The sequence below is a fragment of the Anser cygnoides genome, chromosome 2, assembly GCF_040182565.1.
Source record: "Anser cygnoides isolate HZ-2024a breed goose chromosome 2, Taihu_goose_T2T_genome, whole genome shotgun sequence".
Classification (NCBI taxonomy): Eukaryota; Metazoa; Chordata; class Aves; order Anseriformes; family Anatidae; genus Anser; species Anser cygnoides.
Window position 1 is genome coordinate 38,048,203 of NC_089874.1, and position 18,853 is coordinate 38,067,055.

The window sequence follows — 18,853 nt, forward strand, 5'->3', positions numbered from 1 at the left end:
CAGCCAGAACCCTGCACTTGTCTTGGTTTTCATTTAAACTTTAGCAATGTAAATAGATTGATTATAATCAGGGACCATATATGTATGAGTGATGTAGCCATGTCAGGCTCTGAGCCTCCTTGACCCGCTGGAGATGCTGCTGAATAAATAATGTTTTCCAAGTAGGATCGTACTTTCCCCCATGCTGGATAAGACTTCATGGCACCTTTTTCCTATGCTGACAAACGACACTGTCACGGACCAGAGATTACTGATTTATAAGTAATGATTAGGGACCTTAAGCAGATTCATTCCTCAGGAGTGGGGAGGCACTTCCACAACATAAAAACAGTTCAAGAAAAGCATGTGGGTTCCTGTATCCCCTCACCTCTCGGGTGAGTTGCTGGGTCCCTTCCTTGCTGCCAAGACAATTCTTCCACAGCATCCACTGACAGCAGAAGGCGTCGCCCTCACAGCCTGCCCTGTTCTGGAGGAGAGCTGCTCCTTGGCGCCTGAAGGCAGGCGAAGGAAGGAGCCTTCTGAAGGCTGTGGGCCATGAGGTTGCTCCTCGGTGAGGTCCTGGAGCTGCGGGACAGGAGGTATAATGTGCTTCTCGGTGTTCCCACTGCGCGGCTCTCCGTGCTGCACAGCGAAGGGGGGATAGATGCTGTCTTGCTCTGAGTACGGATGGTAGGCGCACGATGCCTGATGGCTCCAGTCAGTGATCTCCAGAGGGCAAATGGGGGCACCCAAATGAAAACCGCAAGGTTTGTGTTCAGCCTGAGCCTGGCTCCTGCGCTACGTGCTCCGGTCAAACAGTGACGGTGAGGTCGTGTGGGCTCTTCACGCCCCTACAACTCCTCACGTTGCCCAGCGCAGCAGCTCCCCGTCGCCCCCAGGGCCTGCACGCCGAGCGGAGGGCCACGCGCCTAAAATTTCAGTTTCTCTACTCAACTCGAGACCGATTTTTCAGGCAAGACGCAGCCGTATCTCGGGGTAAAAACAGCCACGACCCTTCAAACCTCTCCTCGCGCGCCGCGTCCCTTGACCCTCGGCCACGCTCCGAGCGTAAACAAACGCGTGTGGGGTGTGCAGGGCTCCCCTCGCACCTCGCCGTCCCCCAGCACCACACACCCACACCCCGGCGGGAGGGAAGCCCCCGGCCGCCCCCAGACCCCCCCAGCCCCCGGGAGCAGAGGGCGAGCAGCCGGCCTGCCCGAGGAGGAGCCCGGGGGCACCCCGCAGCCGGGCCCTGCCCTCGGCCCCGCGCCCCCAGCCGCCGCCGGGGGGTGCTGGCGGCGGGGCCGCCCAAGCCGCGCCGGGCCGGCCCCGTGATCGGCAGCGGCGGGCGGGGGGGAGCCGGGCCGGCTGCCTCTGCCCTGCCCCTGCCTTCCCGCAGAGTTTCCCGGCGGGGGCGGCCGGGGCCGGCTCTGCCCGCGGCGCCGCCGGCGTCTCCCCCCTGCCGGTGCCGGTGCCGGTGCCGGGGGAGGCTGCGCGGGGAGCGGGGGGAAGGCAGCTTCGGTTTCGCTCCGTATCCGGCTCCGGGCAGAGGCGGCGACCATAGCGGGGAGGAGGCGAGAGGGGGAGAAAGCGGCCACTGCGGCGGGGGGCGGCCGGCTGTCACCTTGCCGCCGAGGTGGGTAGCGGGGGGCCGGGGTGCCCCGGGGTGGCGGCCACGGGGGGCCGGGGGGCGGCTGAGGGAAGGGGGGGGGGGCGCCCAAAAAAAGTTGCGGGGAGCCCCGCGGCCGGCCCCGGCGGAGGGGAGCGGGGTCGCGGCCGCGCCGTGCCGTGCCCGGGGCTCTCGGGGCGGGTTTTTTCCTCCAACTTCTCTTTTCGCTCCCGCTTCTGCGATTGCGGCTTTCGGGCGAGCGCGAAAGCGGCGCCATCAGCGCCGCCGCTCGCTTCCCTGCTGAAGGCGGCGGAGGGGCGCGGGGCTCCCCCCGCATCACCCCCAAATTCCCCCCCTACCCCCTGCCCGGCGGGGCCGTGGCGGTGCGGGGGCTCGGGGCCGTCCCTCCCCTGCCTCCCCTCCCTCCCTCGCTTGTGTCCGTGTGTCCGCCCGTGCGTGTCCGTGTGTCCCCGCGGGTGCACGCCGCGCTGTGGCGCTCCCCCGCCCGCCGCCGCCGCCTCGTGTGAGCGCAGCCCGTCACGTTTCGCCTCTCTCCCTTCTTCTTCCCTTCCCTTCCCCAGGTGCTGCCCGGGGACCGAGGCGCGGCGCCCCCCCCACCCCTCATCGCCCTCCCCAGATGCGCGGCGGGGGGAGACCCGTGCCGCCGACCCCCCGGCCCTAGGCGCTCGGAAAGCGGAAGAGGAGGAAGAGGAGGAAGAAGAGGAGGAAGAGGAGGAAGAAAGAGGAGCAGCCGCCGCCGAGCCCGGGGGGCAGCGGCGAAGCCTCCGCCGTGCCCGCGGGGAGGCCGATGGCGGAGCGCGGCGGCGGCGGCGGCGGGGGGCTGCCCGCCTCCCCCGGGCCGCTGCGGGGGAAGGTGGCCTGCAGGGCAGGGGACGGCGACGGAGGAGGAGGCGGAGGAGGAGGAGGGAGATCCCGCTTTGACAGCGCGGGCAGCGGGGTCTCCAACGGGGACTGCGCCCCGCTGGGGGCCGGCGAGGAGCCGGGATCGGCCCCCCCTGGAAGCCCGGAGAGCGGCGGCAAGGAGAAAGGGGCTCCGGGGGGGCTGCAGCGAGAGGGCAAGCCCGGCATCCCCCGGAGGAGCAGCATCATTAAGGTGAGGGCACCCGCGCCTCCCCGTGACAGCCCGGGCTCTTTCTTATCCTTTTTTTGCCTTTTTCTCTTTCATTTCCCCCCCCTTCGGGCGAGGGGAGCCGGCTTTCCCTTTGTCAGGAGCGGACGGCGTTGCACGCTTGCACACTCGGCGGGGGGGGGCGGCGTGTTTTGGGGCGGATCGGGACCGAAGGCTCGGCCAGAAGACCGTAGGGGGCTTGGGAGAGGACAACATGGGCACCGCTCTGGCAGGGAAAGGCAGGGATTACACGGTCCCCTTATTTTTTGGGATGCACCTGTGCAGAGCAATTTTGTGGCTCCATTGGCTTGTGTGTGTGACAGACACACAGCAGGTGACGGGAGATTCGGGAGCTCATTGGGCTGGGAGACAGCAGAACAGGGAGCTTTCTTCTCGTTAGCGGTGACAGCTCGTTTAACAGGAGACCGTGTTGTACTTCACCTGTAGGAACAATCTCTGTTTGTACTTAGCTCTGCGTATGCTGAATGCTGACGTTTCTGCTTGAAAAGTAGGGGGAACAGCAATGGTAGCGTGTAGATTGGTGGAAGAAGGACCAGGAGGGTTTTTTATACAGCTGCTTACACAAATACAGTTGTTCTGTTTTCTTAAACCCTTGGTTCCTGAGAGGTGGCACTTTGTCTTGGGTTGGCTGTCTGAACTCCGGTGAAAAGGTGGAGAGATCATACAGAAATGACTCAAGTTTGTGTAACGGCCGGACTAACCGTAAAGTAAAGCACAGCTCGAGGTACTTAAGAATTGAGTTTAATCAAGATCAGCTCGATCAAAATCTAGCTAGATTTGTTGTCTTCTTAAACGTATCTGTGCTCCCAAAGCCAGCTTACGAAGTTGTGTTAGCCGGATAACAGAAAGACGCGTGGGGGTTCGGGGCTAGCAGCCTATCTCAAGTTGCGGCGGTGTCTCCTGGACCTTGCTCTAAGCACCAAGGGGCGAGCAAGGGCAGCCGGCAGTGGAGCACACTTGACAGCCTGCACCCACCCTTCCTGTTCAAGCAGTGATGCTGGGTGTGTACGTTTATGTGTGTGTTAAAGAAATTACAACAATGGAAACGGGGCGACTGAACTCGGTGTTGGAATAGCCTAGTATTTACTGGATTTTCTGGTGAGTTTTTAGGAGTCTGTTCAATTCCAAACACCGTTTTTTTGCCTTTTGTGGTAGCGCAGGAAAGGCAGTACGTTGCTTGCAGTATGCAACGTGCCATCGTACTACTTCGTGGTTTATGATCTGATTGTACAGCAGCCTTCTGCCTCTCCGGGGGCCAAACAAGGATACAGTACACAGGGATGTGATATACTAAAATTGAGAATCATGAGATAAGGAAATCTGTGCTGGATTACATTTCGTGAATACGTAAGTCAAGGTTCTTAGTTTCTAGAGGAACGACAGCACTCTGGAATGTAAAATTATTCAACTTTCTGGTATTATTACTGATGAAAACTGTTTTGCAAATGTGAACAGTAATCTGTTTGGCTGCCAAGAAGTGATTGATACAACTTGGTGTTGTTGTTTGAATAGTTAGGAGTGGAAAAATCTGACAGCACTGCTTTTAAAGCTATGTGGTCCATATTTATTTTAGATATGAGTGTTTCAATGCTTCTGGGAAAAACTACTTGTCTTCAAATATGCTGAATACTCTCCTGTCTGCTTGCTTCAGCAGTTTGCAGGTAGTTTGAATCAGGTTGCGTAGGTACCTAGTTTTCAATATGAAACCTTTTGGAAAATCTGGCATGAGTGGTAAGCCTTGTTGTCTCCTCTTGTGGAGCAGAAGCGTGTAAAACAGTAACTTGTAATCTATTTTTCAGAACTGTTCTTAGAGTTTCAGTGACTTACCTGAATGATGAATATTTGGAGTAACCTTGGGAAACCGGTCTGTGCCATGCAAATGCAGTTCTCATACTTCTGTGCAAAACACAGAATTAGGTCAGCTGATCTTTAAAATGCAAGGTTATGGGATATCTAATGCTTTAAATGTTTTGCCTGCCAGTTACTGTGTAGGCTTTTGAGTCACAAGCAGAAAATTGGTGTTTGAATAGCAGTTCCAGTTGAGATTAAACTCTTCTGAAGTGCATGTTTGCGCACAAAAATCAGGCCATGGTAATATTTTGTTCTGTTTTTAGTCCGTGCTTTTGTTGGTTGTCCATTTACAGGACTATTCTCAGAGCAGTTGTTGCCTTTTTTTTCCCTTTTTTATTTGCATTTTTTCCTCTTTTTTTCCTTACATGCAGCCTCTGTTCTTTCTCTTTTTTACCCATTCCATATTTTTTCCTTTTATTTATTTTGTTCATCTGCATCATTTTTATTTATTTTGTTCATCTGAATTATGGGACAAGAGGATTTGCTCCTTGAGGTTGAAGAGTCATCTAGGATGATGACAGGTGCTAGGATCACAATTACTATGAAAACTAACTCTGATGTATAAGCTCTGTTTAGGCTGAAAGTGTTAAGGATTGTGTCCTTAACTTTTAACAGTTTTTATGGAATAGCTTTTTTCATTGCTTTCCTTTGCTGAACCAGACCTGAGGGTTAGGGAGTTTTCCATTTTCTGTTTGTTACCCGCCACATTTATGAGATTCTGATTTTTGTAAAAATGATAGTGATGACACATGATATGTTCCATGGGCTTTAGGCTCTTCAGGTAGCTAATTTGTGAATTAATTTACATACCAAGTATTTGCACCAAATGTTTTTTTTTTAGGTCAGTGATTTGCTTTTCCAAAATACTTTCCTTGGGGCAACTAGCTATGGTTTCCTATAATGGTTTTTCTAGAGTAGTTCCTATAATTTTCTATAAAATTAATTTACAGTGAGTCCACCTTGCAGTTCCAGGTGAATGTAAGCATCGTGTGAACTTCTTTTAGCTCTGACAGTTGGCAGCAGGCTTGCTTTATTTCTCATGGGGTGCTTTCGCATCTCTCTTAAGAAGACCTTGAGATGGTTAGACTTTGAGGAAGAAGGCAAATGACTTGTGGTACGTGTGCTTCCTCAGAGCTGCCTGCTTCCAGGGGCCTCCAGACCCTGGACAATAAATGTGTACGGAACCTCACAGCTTGCCAGAACTGTAGACCTGGACAAAAAGAGATACAGCGGTATAAATGAATGGCTGTGCTAGGAGAGGTGTTGAAGTGCTAAAATGAGAAGAGATACACTTAGGAGAAGACTGCAGTTATCTGGGAAGACGACAGGAAGAAAAGAATGGATAAAAGTGTCCTAGAGTTCCTACCAATATGTGTCTGGAAGCAAAGTCCAGTTTGTGGGTTTTTTTTTGTTTTCTTTTTTTTCATATAGTAATACCGATCTCAGTGTCAATAAATTTATTGGCTGATAACTTAAACAAATTTATATCTCCCTTTTTTTTCTGGGTGTAAGTTTAAACTTTCATTTAGTAGAGTCACGCACTTGTTGGTCATTGGCAATTCTTTAAGTTCCAAAGTCTGTGAGAAGAGGGGAATGAAATTTAGCAGGCAGATATTGCAGGGTATAATTTTCAACAAAGCTTTGCTTTTGAGATAGAGCATTCTTATGTCAGTGTCTTTATACAGTTAGGGAGTCTTGCAGCATATGTGTCAGGATCTTCTTTTTTATTAAAATGCCAGCATACATCATTATCTCATTCTCAGTCCTCTGTATCTCTAGTTGATACTGTATGCCTCTTTGTATCAGGTGGAAAAAATACGCAGTATGGGGAATGTTACGCAGTATTTTCTACCACTGTGATTGTTTTAAAAGCTTTAATAAATTTCTTTCTTTGTATTCACAGTAGACTCTAAAGTAGTATTTTCAGTAGATCTAGGTTCTCTGCAGTTCTATATTACCTTAGCCAAAATGGCATGTTAGTGAGTCTTAGCAGAGATCCAGGAGTAGATCATACACGTTCAGTTTCCACCTGAAATGATATGAAGGGGTTAGGTTGTTGGAATCAGTTCAAAGTATACGAAATTACGTGATTTTCAGCCGTCTTTCATACTGGGAAAGGAGCCTGTGTGTTGATGCTGTTGATAACATATAAGCGTTTATGCCCCAGTAGCTCTTCAATGCGCTGGACATTTTCAAGTAAACTTGGTTGAGCACTAACAGGCTCGAAGGTGCTAAGGCTCCTCAAGTTCAAAGAAAATAGTCATAAAGAGAAAAGAGGGAGAAAACTAGTATGTGCTTTCTTGCTCCACACCCTTTCCCCTTAGAAACAAAGACCTACAGTATGAGCTTTATTCTTCCTAGTTCTAGAAGATCTGTGCGAAAGACATTATGAATGTCCCAGCAATGGAAAATAATTTGCTCAGCACACACGTGTTCATTGACACCAAAAATGATGCCACAAAAAACACATCATTAGCAAACACATCTGCAATAGTTCAGGTACTCCTACATCTTACCCTGGGCTGGTTTTCAACGAGACAATGGAAGCATAGGCTTTCTGAGGGGCTGTTTCTGGATTTGGTTGGTTGTTTTTTTTTTAATTTTTTTTTCTTAGTTTCTTCTAGAGTAGAGCTATGATCACATCTTTTTGGTTTATCAGCTAGCATGAGAGATGTGAGTGGCTACCTGCAGCTTCACAAACCCTGGAGCTTTCTTTTAGGTGTTAGTTTCTCTTTGGTTTGTGGCACTTTTGCCTAGACTACATAGAAAGTTACAAGCACCTTTTGGTATATGTGTTTCTTCTGCTTCATCTTCTACTTACTCTGGAATGGTTTCCTAATTTTTAAAAAATGCAATTTGTATTTTAAAACAATACTGTTATGGTAACCCTTCCTAAATCATGTCATACAAAAGCTGTATACGTTATATATTTGGGTATAATATCATATATATATACATTAGACACACACACACACATTTATCAGGCAGTTTACTCCTTGTAAACTCCCAGGCTGGGCTGGGATGTGTTATGGTGCTGCCACTGAACAGGTATGTTGGACATTGCATTTGGTATATATTTTTATTTGCCTTAATACTTTATCTAGACTGCAGTAATCAAAATTTTGCTTGGATATGTATAAAGCTATTGAAAGAAAAAAGAAAAAAAAGGCGTTTATGGTTATTCGTTTTACCCATGTTCAGCATGTAGTTTACCTACTGTAGCCAGTGAAGAGAAAACTTTTTTTTTCCAAAAGATGACTTGGAGTGGGAGTCTAATTTGGATAAATCTAGCTTCTCTGACTTCTCTTCTGGAAGAGCTTATCTGTCTATTTCTGTTGACTACCTAAAAAGCTCGGCTACCGTGAATAATAGCAACTCTTTCACACCCTCCGCCCCCAAATCCTTAGAATATCCGCGAAACGTGTTCAGTCTGTTAAGTGAAAAATCAATTAATGGAATTTAAAAATTATTATGAACACCTGATGAGATTTTTTTATGCCTATTGCTGGGCTTGATCAGAGATATGAGTATTAGTTAAGACTTTGTTAAAACTAGGAGTTGGAGCCGTGGTTTCCTACCCATGGCTCACAGATAATGGGTTGCTCACATGATTTGCTTGAATTCATGGAAGATTAAAAAACTAAAACTGAGGATGATAGAGCAAATTAATTGTGTAGTTTTCCAGCCTTTCCTGGTCCATGGGTGATTTTGAGGTAGGTTTTTGTATTTTATCACTAACTCTGTTAAAAATTCCCTTAAATAAAATGTACCAATTGTCCGTCTTTAAGAGATAAATTAACTTAGAACATATGCTGTCGTACTGTGTATTGATTATAAAATAATTACCTTTGAACACTAGTTTGGGATGGTGTTCAAAATTCAGAAATCTAAATAGACTAGATTAAATAGGCTTAGGGAAGAAACATTTATAATAGTTCGTTTAACATAAATGGAGAAGGGGAAAATATGCTGAAAAGCAGCAGCATGTGTGTATTAAAGAATGTTTAAAAATAGGGCTGGTACAGACCTCAAGATGTCAGTCTGCTCTGGTTTATCGCTTTGTTACAGGATCAACTGCTTATCAATTTCACTGTGATGCTCTTTGTCTTTTAATCACCTTTAGTTTGTGATCCTTCTGTGCAGAACTGCGGACGGATTATTGCTCATTGTCTGTGGGCAAAAACAATAATCTGCACGGAGTTTCAAAAAGTGTACTTGTCCTGCTGACTGCATTCTAATTATTTTTGATCACATCTTCAATGTGTCAGGTTCTTTCTGATTTTAACTTACCTTCTAACATGCATGCAGCTCTTCCATCTTCACGTGAACAGCCAGATTTCAGTTTACTCCCAATATCCATCATACAATGACGTCTGATATTTTTTCTTTAAATTATAATACCCTATGGTTAAACTAAAAATCAGTTATTTTTGCTCTTTATTGCCTGTAAGCTGGGCAATATGATGTTGCTGAATCTAGTTCAGAAATATAATTTATGAGAAGATGCCTTTAAATAAATTAATAGGCAGTAAGTATGAAATTATGAATATACTTATAATAGATTGCAGGATTGGGATAAGAAAAGGCTGCTTTGAAAGGGGCTGATTTGCTTGTCATTAAGGAGAGTCAGTAGCAAGCATCATCTTTTTCTCAGTTGTGCTTATAAAAACCATCCTTGCTGCTTTACAGTCAATTTTCACATCTGGCATGCCTTTGAAATACGGGATAGCGCCATCACTGTACTTATTTCTCCCTGTTTTAGGAGATTAGGGGTACAGCCATCCTTTGGACGGCTATGTTGCCCATCCTCCTGACTGCAGCACCTCTCTGATTTCTTCTTAGCTGGTTAGCTTCCAGGAACGGTTGGTGTAGGCCTGCTAGTCCCTTGCATTTGAAGTGGGGCATGGCTGTGTTCACCTGCTTCTTCCCTCCTAGACCTCCTTGACAAAGCATCAAAGTTCAAGACAGTGAAGAGCACGATACAGCATGGCACTGGAGACTGGCGGTGCTGAGGACCACAGTGCTAACTGCTGCAGCCTTGGGAAAGTTAAATAGATGGGGTTAGTTTCCGCCTCTTCTGGCTCCCTGGGGCTTTCTTTTGATGTAATTTCACCCTTTGGAAGAAGTAATAAAGTATCCCTGAGTACATCCAATTATTTACTGTGTTCAGGGATCTTTTCAGATACCAAACATTCGTATTCAGGAAATTGTAGCGCATAGTTCATAAGCACAGGCAGGCAGGAAATGTCTAAATAAACAAACAAACAAAAAACTTTTCATTTTTTTCAATGTCTGAGAGTTTTATAAAAATCAAAAATATAACGTAAGAGTTTTTTTAAGCCAGATTTCCAAATCGACTGTAAAAATACTTTCACAAAAGCAACGTATTTGTGGGTTTTAGTTTGGTATAGAAAATATGTATCTTATGAATATACAGCAGATAATTGATATTATGCATACTAGTGTTACGACTGTCCTCATGCCTTTGCTAAAATTGCTGAAAATGGTTTGATATTTCCCCTAAATTCTAAGATAATCAGTATTGCAGAAGAAAAAGAACTGCTGATGTTTTGTTAGAGAGCACTTCCAGAGAAATTTCAAGTTCTTTTTATGCTCGAGCTTCTGTGACTACTACTTCTTTTTCCTTTCCTTTCTATTTTCTTTTCTTTTTTTTTTGGTCTTTCTTCTTATCAGCCTTATTATTTTGCCTTCACTAAAAAAGGCATAACAGTATAAGGTTCCGTGTGTGCTTTGATGTGTTAGCATCCATGTATGTGAACATAGCCCTATCCTTTGCTGCCCTTTTAGTGTAGGATGGGTGAGAAAAAATGATTGTGAAACTCCGCAGCAGCAGAATGGTCTGCCTGTTTTCAGTTTCGTGAAGCACCCTCTTAATCGTGGAAAATCCCAGATGCTTTATATATTTCATTGCCCAGTTCCTGATGACAGAAGTGTTTGACGTTGTCTGTCAACAGTTTTATTTAACCACAATCCTTAAAATAAAGTGTAAGTGTCTGTTTATTTAAATAAAAGATAGTATCTAATTTCATTGCTTGATTCTTGATCTTAGTGTTATTAAAGTGTACGTTTGGAAGAAAAGGACAGGAATGCAACTCGATGTCAAAGCTTTGTTTAGATTGTTTTCTTCCTACAAGTTATTGTCGGTGGTTTTAGGATAGGCAGTTGTTTACTGAGTTACTGAGGTAATTCCTGTAAATGGTACAGGAAGAGTTATTTTAAAAAACGGCATGGCAGCAGCTTTAATTTTTATATACCCTACTATACTTTTTTCTGTAGTAGATTAGAAGCAGAATTAATATCTTCCATGTATATTATGTAGAAAAAGTTAGTTTTCAAGTTGCTAAAATAATACTTACAGTCACTGCAATATTTACGCGTTTACAAGCATATACATTATCGCTACATAAGGCAGGAGAAACTAAGTAATAACTGGAAATAAATTGCTTCAGGCAATTACTTGAATCAACTGAAATGTTTTCTGCCATTTACAGAGAATGGTCTCTAATTCAGTTTCTTTTTTTTTTTCTTTTTTGTAAAGTATGCTGATAGAAGATTGTTTCAAAAAAACATTTCCAGTGTGAATGTAAGAGTTAAAGACTAATATTTATGTGAAATGAGAAAATGTACTTAGTCGTGGCACGTTACTACCACACAGTGGAGAGAGCTAGAGCAGGCATCAGGAGCTTTGCGTTCAGCCAGCGTTAGGTTTTTCTTGGTTTTGCAGAACCCCCTATGGCTGTTGGGCGTACTTGGTTTGTTAAAGTCCAGCTCTCCCAGTCGCAGTAGATGTGGTGGTGCATCACACAAGGTTTGTTTGAGGTCGCCAGTTTTCATCTTGCTTCGTTCCACAGCTTAAATGGCACGTACCTCGCGCCTCGTGCTTGCTCCTTCGGTGAATGGCCAACCTGAATAAAACCTAGTGAATAAATAACGAACGAAGGCAGTGAGTTCTTAAAGCTGTGTGTTGTCTTTTGGTATTTTGTGGGTTTAGAAACCAGACTGTGGAAGAATCCATAACATTACTCTGTCACGGTCTTGCGTGGCCTGGTTCCAGCTTGTGTCACCTCGTCCTCCTGTGTCCTGTCTGCTCATCCCTTCCCGTCTTCGGTCTCTATCCAGCCCTCACACGGCTTCGCTTTTCTGCTTCAGCAGCAGAGGCCATGGACAGGCCCAGCTCTGGAGACCCTTCTGTGCCCTGCTACATGTTAGAACAGAGCAGAGCTCACTGTGTGTGTGTGATAAAGCCACGGTTTGTGTCTATGGATCACCAAAAAGGAGCACCAAAATGGAGTCCGGCGCAAGGCGGTCAATCTTCACAGTGGCTCGAAGCCTCACAGGGCTGTGGCCTGAATGTGCAGGGAAGGCTGAGGCCAGATGTATCTGTCTCTCACTGCTCTTGAGAAACGCTCTTCACAAGTTGCCAGCCTGTGTGAATTTAGGGAAGGCTGCTCAGGGTCAGACCAGAAGTCCACGTGGCTCATTAGCCTGCCTCCAGCAGTCGCCCCTGTGACACAGAAGGGTAGGAAAAGCATCCTCTCCTGGCATCTGCTCCCAGCCGTAATTGTAGGGCTCCAGTATCTGGACCTCAAGATGTCTTTGTGTTTGATAATCCGTATGCTTTTTTTTCTCCCATCAATTGTCAAAGACCAGTTTGACTTTTGTAAGCTTTTCACTACTGAAAAATCCTGCGGCACTTTCTTAACTTCACGACGTGTTGTGAGAAGAAGCACCTTCCTGCCTGATGTTACACGGCACCTGCTTGCTTGCTTGATATTCCCTGGTCCTTGCGTTAGATAGAAAACAACTGTTTTGGGCTCACTTTCTCCATTGCACACGACTTGAAAGGTGTTCGTCATACTTGCTCTGTGTCATCTTTTTTTCCAGCCTAAAAAATCGTGCTGTATTTAGTTGTTTCGCCTACGTACATTGTTCTGTGCTTGCTTCATCCTGGTGTCCTCTACTTTTTATTTTTTTTTGCCTTCCATTTTATTAATTTTTGCAGTGGGAGACTAAAATGGTATTTAAAATGTGTGCCAGACAAATGCGTAAATCCACTACAGCATAATGAAAGCTTAAGAATATTGCGATACTAAATTGCACTGTAGTATATGTAATTTTAGTGTTGTCTTAATCACAGATTTAAATGGTACCATTGCCACTAACTGGAAATGGGAGAGTGCTCTTAAAGCCTTCTACTAAATATTTAAAACTTCCCCTTTGAAGAGCTGTATAAGGGTGCCTGTGCTGGTGATGATGCCTGTTGTGTTGGAAGTGGCTGGCATTAACATCTTTGCATGAGACTGAAGGTCTGTTAGAAATCTTTTAGCGTGTTATAAAGTCTTTTTATGGTGCTGGTGACATAAAACATTGCTGATTAGTACGTCTAGCTGCTAGCTGTGGTTGAGTACACTTGCTTGCATATTAACAGAATAAAATAGCATGGACATTGCATAAAGCTGAAAAACATAGTACTAATAAACGTGCTTTTATTTTATAATAATCTGTTAAATATTAAAGAGGATGGATTTTGTATTTATAAACGTGGTCCTAGATTTTTGCATTTTAAGGTTCCTGTCCAACACTCATGTAATGGATTATTTTACCCAATCTTTTATTCCTTTCACTTTTAGAATATGTAAGGGTCTTCCAGGATGCTTGTGTCAGAGTCCAGACGAGCTAAAAAGCCATTTCTAGTCTTTAGGAAACGTGTGAAGGGTATAACAATGAGCTCAGACAGCTTCCTGAAAACACGAGAGCATCTAATATTTCCTCTCAGAATTCAGTTGAGGACTGAAAGGGTCTTAAGTGGTTGCAGTAAGCAGTAAAAGGTAAAAATAGCTAGAAGTTTTTGAGTCCCACGAGACTGATACAACAGCATTATCTCAGAAGGAAATCCCAACACTTTGTCACTGGAGCTGCTGAAAATAGAAACGGTGCAAGATGTCTGGTAGAGTGCTGTCCTGAGTCCTTGTTAGGGGTATCTAGGAGTGTCTCCTCTTTCTTTTTTTCTTTTCGTCTTTTTCTTTTTTCTTTTTTTCTTTTTTTCTTTTTTTCTTCTTTTTCTTTCTCTTTTTTCTTTTTCTTTCTTTCTTTCTTTCTTTCTTTCTTTCTTTCTTTCTTTCTTTCTTTCTTTCTTTCTTTCTTTCTTTCTTTCTTTCTTTCTCTTTCTCTCTTTTTCTTTCTTTCTTTCTCTCTTTCTCTTTCTCTCTCTTTCTCTCTCTCTTTCTCTCTCTTTCTCTCTTTCTCTCTTTCTCTCTTTCTTTCTCTCTTTCTCTCTTTCTCTCTCTTTCTCTCTTTCTCTCTTTCTCTCTTTCTCTCTCTCTCTTTTCTCTCTTTCTCTCTTTCTCTCTCTCCCTTTCTCTTTCTCTCTCTCTTTCTCTCTTTCTCTCTCTCTCTTTCTTTCTCTCTTTCTCTCTTTTCTCTCTTTCTTTCCTTTTGGGAGCAAGGTTGCTTTGTTTTCTTTTTCCCTTCAGAACCTTCTTGCTGCTGAGGCAGGGAGTAGTCTCTGTTAGCCTGTTCCTTCTCAGTGAACTGCTGTGCTGAGACAGCAGAAGACACCTGTGTTACTGTCATTCCTCAGTCTTCACGCCTTTAGTCTACTTTGTGACAAAGTCCAGTGTCTGATTAATAATGTTTATGAGCAGTACTGTCTGCAGCGTTATCTTTATGTAAGTCTTTAGTTTCAAAGCTTCAGATAATTGTACTACTTGTTTTCAAATGTCTGATTACATGCTAGTTTTCTTCTGTTTGAACGTGATGCACACTTGGCTGAATGACATGAATAGAACATGAAGTGGATTTCCATTGTTTTACATGTGGAAGATAGTATTTCAGAAATATTGAACTTAGCCTCTCAAAATAGTAGTTCAGAGGTCCCCGACTCACCAGAATAAAATTCAACTTTCTCGTCCTAGTGATTGCTGATAAATTTTTATGTTTATGCTAATAAAAAAAATCATTAATAGCTCATACATGTACTTTCAGTCTGGTCAGCTGCAACAAATACATAATTTTTCTTCCACATCTAATCCCAAATTAAATTTTGGCCTTAGTGGGTATATAAAATTTATTATGATCATTTGAGGGGGGGAGGTGAGGGCAGATAAAAAAGAGCCTTTTTAAAAGGCTCTTAAAAAGGGCCTGGCCTCTAAAAATTGATTTGCAAGATTAACCACTTGCCACAGATCTAAGAACCTTGAGTTATTATTATTATTATTTTTTATTAGGTTACAATGTTTAGATTTATAACATGGTCTTCAAACAATGCCTGCATGTATTACAGTTATGCTGAAGCAAATAATTAATTACAGAACTTATTGCAAAACTTGCTTTGTTTCTGGTGGAGGTAGTAAAATTACATTATGGAGTACCATCAGCTAAATGCGTCTTTTGCAGAGAAAACATACCACCTTGTGATTTAGCATGGTGCCTAATCGTCCGCCATGAAATAGGTTTTGTGTATTAATTCAATAAATGCTCAGAGTACTTCACTGAATGGTACTTGAGGCTGAGATGATACGGAAGGAAGAATTTGCCATTGCAATGCAGCGTAGCCATTAAGTCTAAAACATTTTTATAAAGAACAAACACAAGTAAAATTATTTTGTATATAAAACAGAAATGCAGAGCCACGTTATTTTTATTTCTGTTTGTCTCAGAACCTTACCCCTCTCCCCTTTATCACAAAATTTTGCAAGGGTCAGAGTGAGTCACACTGAAGGTGACTCCTTATTTTTTTCTTCAAGTGCAATGAGTAATTTGGGAATACAGCTCGCATCTTTGAAAGTCAAGAGGGTTAGAGTCAGTAGCCTTAAAGTAAGTTGTATTCTTTCTTGCTTCCATGCACAATATTTTATCAATTCTTGTAGATTTGTAGACACTTAAAGTAATTGATGTTTAAAATGCTTTCTATATATGTAATGTTTGTTAAGGGTACTCAAAATTGATTTAATATTCCTGTACAACAAACTAAAACTTTATTGGCATTACAAAAAAATGTGTAATTGCATGCTTTTCTATGAGCTTACTACTTTAAAGTGTTTATAATATAGTTCTTTATTTTAGAAATGCATACCTCATAACCTTTCCTTGTTTTAAATGTCTGATCTGCACCACTTATAGTGGTTGATGGGAATAATTCATGGGTTTCTACTACATACTTCTGTTTTCTGCTTTGATCATAACGCAGGTGGACTTTTGGGTTTGTTTACTTCTTTATTCCAGGAATTTTCAAAAGCACAACACAGAGTGAACAAGGAGGTCCATTAGTTTCGGTATCTTACGCAATTCATTACCGTGCAGATGTATGGGGTTTCCTCTTTTTAGTTGTGTCAAAGACATCTTCAAGAGACTTTTAGAGGTCTTTGTAGTTTCTTGCCCAGAGACAATGTAAACAAAATTGGTCTTGCACTGATCATCTGATAATGCAGTTTAAAGCCCTTTTGCGGTTTAAAGACCTTTGCTGTCCTTGAACTTCGGTTGTATTTAGGACAAAACCAATATTATTGAATATTTCTGTCCATAAAGTTGTCTTTCAGTAAACCCTCGTGAAACGTGCTTCAGCCACATCCTTGTACTTTCTGGAACTTTCTAGCTGCATTTTCTTGTTTTGTTGATCACCGCTTGCTGTAGACAGCCTGTCCTATTTTGTTTACTTCCTCTGTCGTTTTTTTGGGTTGACTGTAGTGAAATCGTTTGAGATGAAGTATGCGAAGTACAGGTTTTGCATTCCTGTTATGTTTACCCACAGCACTGTCTAACCTTAACGTTCAAAAATTGCAAGTCAAGTCCACCAAACTTGAGACTTTTGAAGAAAATCGTGACATGAAATTTAATTAATTTGACTCTAAGCCATTCTGCACATGCACCATATTTTCAAGTTCTTAGCATAGGAATGTATGAATACATGCAAAATACAAGTTAATGTGGAGATTCCCAGATATAAGGGTCCAGAAGGGCTTTAAGAAAACATCAGGTTTCATGAGATTTGCCATACAGTTTGGACGAGCATGTGGTTAGTACACCGACAGCTGGTATATCAGGCAGAAAACATTAGATAACAGAATATAATATTGATAATCCGTTTTAGCTTTTATCAAGTTAAATATGTGGTCTTGTTTCCTTGTTTCATTTTTATTTTATTAGCAAATTTGCTAATCTTGCCAATAAAGGTGGTAATGTATATTTTGCAATGTATATCTTGCTGAGGTAGTAATGTATATTTTACATTGTTTAAACTTGTCCTGTTAGCATGGATTTAATGAATTTCGGAATTGTCTAATGTTTAGTTATATTTAGGAAAAATGTTAACTAGTCTTTAAATTGATCCTATACTTAATTTAATCTGTTTGTTTCAGCAATGTAAAAGCAGTTACCATTTTTTCCCTGAGTTTTGCTAGTATTGAGGCCCTGCAGGCTTTGTCTACATACTGTAGTGGTAACGGGATTCAGACACTCAAAACTTGTATTTGGCTATTTATGAAAATTTCCCTGGAGGAAGAGAAAGTGGGATAAATAGTTTTACAGAACTCTCAAAGCTTATAACAGTTATAGAGGAAATGTGCAGACCCAAAGTATCCTAGTTAAAAAAAGTTGTGATAGCTAAAAATTCAAAAAATGCTGTCCCTGACAGGCAAAACTTGAGGAAAAAAAGAGCAAGGCCTCAATTCAAAGGCCTTAATTTGTTATTTGTGTATTAGTACAGGCCAACAACTTGGCAGGAGCTTAACTCTGAGTCCAAGGTTTGTGAAAGCAGGGGCTTGAGAATGTGAGCAGATTTTAGTGCTGGTAATGAAGGGGAAACACAACGATGCCACAGACAGCCGGGGTCAAAATCATAGGCGCATTCTTTAAAGGAGTTCCTTGAAAAATAAATAATTACACGCAATAACAGAAAGAGATGTTTTAGATGTTGTTGTTGCATATGTTCTTGTTGCTAAGTACTAGGGCAGTTCCTGAGAGCTGGTGAAAAAAATAAACGATTTTTGGTGATTGGTAAGGATGTTGTAGGCCTAGATAACGGGATGGAATGAGGCAAAATATTTTTGAGTCCTTTGCCTATGGCTTTGGCAGCTCATAAATGATTTCGGCATGGTACAGCATTGTGGAAAGCTACACTTACTAGCAGTTTGCTGTGCGTTTGTTTGTTTCTTTTTTACTCCTGTGTTGCCAGTTAATTTCCTTCTGGAGAGTGTCTTGAGAGATCCTGTGGAGAAAGGCAGTTGTTGAGCAGCAGCAAGAACCCTCTGCAGTCTGTCAAATCATCTCCTCTTCATGTTGCAGCGTGTGAAATTTGTATGACGTTTCCTACCTCTCCTTCTGGAAATACACTTCTTTTTCATAGTTTAAAATATTTATTTTCTCATGTGATCAGAGTAAAAGGCTGTTTCCAATATAATGTGTTTTGTTTCTACCCTCCTTCCAATGAAATTCATGCCCGTCCCAGGGGAAAAAACCCATTTTCTCTCCAGTATTCCAGCAGGAGGACAAACAGGACTGCCATTCTTGCACCTGCTGCATTGAAGAAAGGGAGAGAGGCAACACAACAAAGAAAATAAAGCATGTGTAGGCTGCTGTCTTAAATTGCAGTACTTCTCAGGAGTAAGAAACGCTCTCATCCATCTACATATTTGTCGATTGTACAGGAGGATTCTGCTCACTGTGTCTGTGGCCATTCTGTGCACCCCTTGCTGCAGTGCTGTGGGGCAAAAATTGTGCTGCTTGAAGCTTCCTCACTTCCACCCCTGTTGTTTTTGTAGCTCGCCAAATTTGTTTTAAATCAGCAATGAAAATCCATTTCTCCTTGCCTTCAGGAAATCACGATTTTACTGCAAATCGTTACTGTAAGCCATGGTATGAAATGCACTAGAATTGTGGGAAACTCTGAATCAAACTGTTACTGGATATGTTGTTGTCTGATTCCACATTTAACATTTTATTTCAACGTTTACAAAAACTGGTTGGTAGAAGGTGATGCCTGCTAGGATTTTGTAACTCTGTTTCATTTACACATAAGAACTTAAAATAGTCATGATTTAAGTTTGGTATTAAGCTGTAACTTCAACCATGAGTACTAGTAAAATTTAGAAATTCGTGGGCATCTTTTCTCCAGTTCTTCTTCCTCCAAGTTATTTTGAGATTCCTTCCTAAAGGTATCTGTTAAGTTCAAGTTTTCACATTAATACATTTCCTTCCGTTGTTGCAAAGCTTATTAGGGATGAGATACCTGTTTGCACTTAATAACA

The 18,853-nt window shown here is 43.0% G+C and overlaps 1 protein-coding gene across 2 annotated transcripts in view; it reads left to right on the top strand.

Moving 5' to 3' along the window:
* The first annotated feature begins 1,316 nt into the window (after nucleotides 1-1,316).
* PLCL2 (phospholipase C like 2) overlaps nucleotides 1,317-18,853 on the top strand; it is a 102,514-nt gene continuing 84,977 nt past the window's right edge. Inside the window, exons 1-2 of one of the 2 annotated variants that reach the window (XR_010829207.1) lie at nucleotides 1,317-1,615; nucleotides 2,170-2,702. Coding sequence is in view for 1 of the 2 variants with exons in the window: in XM_066991872.1 (XP_066847973.1) it covers nucleotides 2,397-2,702 (306 nt within the window). In the remaining variant the exon portion in view is untranslated. The remainder of the gene's footprint in view (nucleotides 1,616-2,169; nucleotides 2,703-18,853) is intronic. The other variant, XM_066991872.1, reaches the window with a different exon arrangement.